This window comes from Hibiscus syriacus, unplaced genomic scaffold, assembly GCF_006381635.1.
Source record: "Hibiscus syriacus cultivar Baekdansim isolate YM2019G1 unplaced genomic scaffold, ASM638163v2 tig00117032_pilon, whole genome shotgun sequence".
Lineage (NCBI taxonomy): Eukaryota > Viridiplantae > Streptophyta > Magnoliopsida > Malvales > Malvaceae > Hibiscus > Hibiscus syriacus.
Window position 1 is genome coordinate 185824 of NW_024063532.1, and position 5683 is coordinate 191506.

Below are 5683 nucleotides of genomic sequence, written 5' to 3' on the forward strand. Positions count from 1 at the left end.
CCCTAGAATCTTGTTTGCTGATCTCAAGTCCTTCATTTCAAATTCCCTAGCCAGTTGTGCCTTCAATTCTTCAATATGATATTTGTTGGGTCCTGCAACCAACATGTCATCCACATACAATAGCAATATAATAAAATCGTTATCACCAAACCTCTTGAAATAAGTACAAGGGTCTGCATTAAGTCTGTTGTATCCAAGGCACATAATGAAGGAATCAAATCTCTTATACCATCACATCGCCGCCTGCTTTAGACCGTACAAAGATTTGTTCAACCTGCAAACCAAGTTCTTCTTTTCGTCTTCTTCAAAACCGTCAAGCTGGAGCATGTAAATCTCTTTTTCAAGATTTCCATGAAGAAAAGTTGTTTTAACATCCCTGCTGATGATCACTTTATAGGCAGTATGATCCCAGAAGCGATACTCCTTTACTCCATCAGCATACCCTAAGAATTTGAATTTCCTGAATTTTTGATCTCATATCTCCTTAGCTGTCTTCTTCTCCTCAATGCTTGACAATACTTCATCTGTTAATGCTAGATGAAGGTTTGTCATAGCATTCCCTTCTATCTCGTTCCATTTGCTGTCATCTGTTAAATTTACCTGCCTTTCATCAGGATGACCTTCATCTTCAATTTCCACAATGAGAAATTTCTCTCATTGAACTTTTTAATATCAAATTTCGTTGTCATAGCTTCTATTACGGATAGCTCCTAATATTTCACTATCGTGAATAGTTCTCTAGAACCTTCAAAGAATGTATAATACCTTCTTACTTTTTTTTGTTGGAGGATCCACCTTTTTGGCAACCACAAAGACAATAAGTAGATATTACACACTCAAATCTGGCTCTGATGCCAATTGTTGCGGAAGACGGGTATCGGATAGAGCAAAATCGCAACTGATAATTTGATAAAATAAAAATGAAGATAAAGAAGACACAAATTTTATGTGAAAAACCCCTAAATAATATAAGGTAAAAACCATGGGCAACGGTAGAAGAATTTCACTATGAGAAAATAGGAATTACAACTTCTCTCTATCTACCAAGGAGAAAACAATAATAATTCTCTCTTGATAAAAATGAGAAAACAACTCTCAAGAAACTCTCTAAATTCTCTAGTATTGGGAGAAAGCTATAATGATTTGGGATAATTTTGAAGCTAAATAGGTTAGGGTATTTATAGTTGAAGTTTAAGGATTAATCTTGTAAATATCCTAAAGTATAATGACTAAATTGTGATTTTACCATTGTCCAAATTCAACTAAAACCCAACTAATTTTCAATGTCCCATTTTTAATTCATTTTTTTCAACATGCACCGAAAGTGCATTAAGACTTTTCAACAATATATATATACCATGAAACATAATATCGTTAAGTATTATAAATTAAAGAAATTAATTAGCCCTAAATATAAATTGTAGGTTTTATTTTAATATGATCAAGAGTTGTACCTTGACCCTTATCATCAAGCTTCTTGCTCCGATACATCTATAAGCTGAATAACCAAAAAAATTGAAATTAGAATAATTACATTTCTGTACTGTCTTCTTTAAAAGAATTTTAATGTTTTAACACATACCTGCAAATGACTCTTGACATGAGCAATACTAAGACCCTTGATATTCATTAGTTGCAAGACCAATTTTGGAGTTGCTCCTACACTAAGGATCATATCAAAATAACTGGATAATGGGTTTCATTATATCTTAATTAAAAGTATGAAAATCAATCCCCCATACAAAGTAGATTAAAGAAATTTTCAAAGATCTTACTCTCTTTACCACCAAGTATGTCCACGGCTCGAACAAAGCTAAAATGAAGTTCAGGGGTCCATCGCAACCTAGGCATCCTTGATCTTACATAGGGTCGCACCCCACTTGAACTAATTTCCTTCTTCTCACCTCCTTCAACTATGCTGTTGCTTGGGCTTGAACTGTTTCTAGTCTTTTTACTTGCAATATCAGCTTCATCTTCTTCCTCCATGTTTAGTGTATTAATCTTGTGCATGATGGATGCCTTGAAAGAGAATTCAAAGATACAATTCAAATAGAAGTGGTCAAACAGGTTTTAGAAATCCCTCCACTTGCTTTCTCCAAAACAAACAATCGTCTGATAAAGAAGGTTCCATAGCGTTGAAGAGTGTAGAACTGGTTTTCCAAACTAATCCAAATAGAAAGTACAAACCCTAACACTCAACCTTGATGGAAATGTATTGTTCTATATACATAGTGGACTCATATTTTATTCTCTGGATGATTATAACCCGTGTATACATGTAATGCACATCCATGGATGAAGTCCTGACTGGGAATACTTAAAACCAGGCCATGAGAGATAAAATTAATTAACCCTCTAAAACAATAAATGTTAAGGGTGTTAAGGAAGACTGTGCTGTTGATTCTTGCTGTCGGTGGTCACGGATTTGTTTTGTCCCTTACCAACGACCGCTCCTAATAACAACAAATTTAAGTTTTTATTTTTAATTTCTTTTTTGGCTTCTTCCAAGGTTCCCAGTCTCTCATAGAAGATATTAATTTGTAGTATATGATATATGATGGTCCTCTCACTACATTGGATTCAATGCTCATTCTTATCAATTGGACATCACAGCTCCCATCATTGTTTCTCTGTGCACGGTTTCTTTTTTATGATTTTTCTGTGACCCCATGAAAAATGCTGATTTTGGAGGAGATTCTTCTTTCACATGGAATATTGGCCAACATGCACTGGAAGAGACAACATAACCAACTGGAAGCAGATGATGAGTAACTATAATGTATATATACATAAAACAGTATTGCAGATCGTGCATGTCAATAGATAAGATCAAATGAAAAGTATTACAAATTGTTTTTGATAAAAAAAAAAAGAGAAAAAACTGTAGAAAATCTTCAAAGTGGAGAGAGGCTGTGTTTTTAGGGGTGAGGGACAAACGGAGGTCTCCAGAACTGCATGTGAAGATCAAATCAGGACAGGAAAAAAATCATAGTTTGCTGTGCATATCAAGTGTTGAGAAGCTTAGAGGAGTGGAACTGTAGCAAGGGTCAACTCGTATCATTATTTCAATCATATGGGGGAAAGGCAGGATGTCAGCTAAACATAATATTATATGGTGCTTGAGAATACACCAACCCTTTTTATGCGGATCAAACCAATATGATGGAATGAGTATGTTTGACTTTTCTTTACCCATCACATTCCCATGCATGTCATTGTAACATCATGGCCATATATGCATCCATGATGACCATGAATAATGAACAAAACATGGGTCCAACAAACTTTATATATCAACTGGCCCAAGTTACTTGTTTTCTAAATCTTGTCCAATGGTCATAAGCCCATGTTTGTTTATCTCTCGGTCGTCAAAATCAGCCTAACAAGTGATCCGAGCAGGAGATAAAATAAGCGAATACGACTTATTTTCTGTACCCCTTTGTTTCCCCTTTTATGGCTCGTTTTACCTTCAGTTTCTCCAACTGGGACTACCTTGGGTTTCTGCTTGGATGCCGAGAAATCGTAGGAAATTCAAAGAAAACGAGGAATCTTTTGACTCCAGCTAGGACCTGTAAATCTTCGTTCGACTCATATTAGACTTGTGTTTTTGTTTAGTTTGCGCGAACTGAAGCTCGCATAGTGAAAATATTCGCCCATCTACCCCGCTGATGGCCATCTCTCGTGGGTTCACCTCGTTGACTGAATTATCTTTGCCTTTTCATCGGCACCGCTTTCTGGCTCCTCAATTTTATCAATCTTTCTTTTCAAAACACAGTCTTGGAACAACTCCGACTAACGTCTGCAGCCACCGATATCCGAACTTTGTTCGTAGAAAAAGGCAACCAAAATTTAGTATCTTCACGTCGGTGGAATTAAACCAGTATGTAACGAGTGATGATGAAGATGAAATAAGCGAAGGCTTCTTCGAGGCAATTGAAGAATTAGAGAGAATGACGAGGGAACCCTCTGATGTTCTTGAAGAAATGAATGATAAGTTGTCATCAAGAGAGTTAGTTAGTTCTAGTTTACTTTTCTTAAGAAGGCAGAGATTCTTGGTGCGTCCTTGAAGTATTTGAATGGCTAAGAAAGGAGAACAAGGTTGATGATGAGACAATGGAACTCATGGTTTCAATTATGTGTAGTTGGGCCACGAAGCTGATTGAAGGAGAGGGTGATGCCGATGATGTGGTAGATCTACTTGTGGACATGGATTGCGTGGGGTTTAAACCTGATTTTAGAATGATTGAGAAAGTGATTTCGATGTATTGGGAGATGGATAAAAGGATGGGAGCTGTAATATTTGTGAAAGAAATTTTGAGAAGGGGAATTTCATATGAAGAGGATGATAGTGAAGGACAGAAGGGTGGACCGGCTGGCTATCTTGCTTGGAAGATGATGATATGCTATCTTAAGCTTTGATTATTTGTATGCGTCTATATTAGATTGTGTTAGAAATTGAATTTGCTGTTCTTTTCATGTAATAGGCTATTGAATCAAATTTGATTGATACTGAAAATAATGGTCCCTGCTGTTTATGCTTAATTATTTGTTAGTATTTCTTGTACTTGTTTGTTGCCTGTATGGATCATTACTTTCTTGATCATCTATAGGGTTGAGAAGTTCAACCATACTGTGATCACTATGTTATACTTGGCCAGGACATTATTTTTATGTGCACAAGTCATACAATTGAATGTTGTGGTTTCTTGTTTTTACCCTGCATTGAAAGCAATTTCTTAGGGGTTGTTTGGTTCGTGGAAAAGATTATTAACAGGAGTAATAATCTTTTCTGGAATCTTATTCTCATGTTTGGTTTGCTCTCATCCCCATCAGTCGAAAAAAGAATATTATCAATTGTAGTCCTAATTTTGACAAATGGCATTCCCATCCATTCATTAGGTTGCTTTCAATCGATGACATTGTTTTAGCTATTTGTGCTTCCCAGAAGGAGAGTAGTGCAACATCACGGTTGGTTGCTAGGTTTGAGGTTTCAAGCTCCCTACGTAGGAGGAAAACTTTGTCCTGGTTATTGAGAGGCTATATTAAAGGAGGGCATATCGGCGATGCTGCTGAAACGAAGGTCAAAATGCTCGACTTGGGTTTATATCCAGAATGTTTAGACAGGGTAGCTGTTCTGCAGGAACTGAGGAAAAGGATCCACCTGCCAGGTAACATTGGAACTTATATTGATCTCTGCAAACGACTATACAATGCGAGCTTGATTGGACCTTGCCTTTTATATCTGTATACAAAGAAGTATAAGCTTTAGGTTATAAGAATGCTTTAAAGGTTTAATAATGGAATTTTCAGTACACATTCTAGGTCAAGTATTTATTGGAAAAGCATAGGAGTTGTGTGAACCTGGGTTTTAGATAGTTTTAGACCGCCTTATGTAAGATATGCAGGCCAGCATTGAACACTAGAAATACACGATGAGCATTTTGTTCTTTGGGTCATTTAAATATTGTGTGTATATATTATAAATGTAACTAACGAGACTGACTACTTATTTACGTGTTCTAATCAGCTTCTGATATGTTCTGTTGTAGTCTATCCATTTTATTTTTACTTTAGTTCTTTGTTTGTTGTTACAGACCTTACTACAACAAACTGTTTTTATCATACAAACAAATCTAGAATGAATCTAGCAGACAAGAAGCTGTTTATACCATCATTCAAAATT

The 5683-nt window shown here is 36.0% G+C and overlaps 1 protein-coding gene across 1 annotated transcript; it reads left to right on the forward strand.

Moving 5' to 3' along the window:
- The first annotated feature begins 3449 nt into the window (after positions 1–3449).
- Positions 3450–5249, forward strand: LOC120196288 (pentatricopeptide repeat-containing protein At2g30100, chloroplastic-like). Its single transcript, XM_039198123.1, is given in 2 exon segments — positions 3450–4012; positions 4014–5249. Coding segments are annotated over 2 exon segments (750 nt in total). The 5' UTR covers positions 3450–3668; the 3' UTR covers positions 4420–5249.
- Positions 5250–5683: the final 434 nt, after the last annotated feature.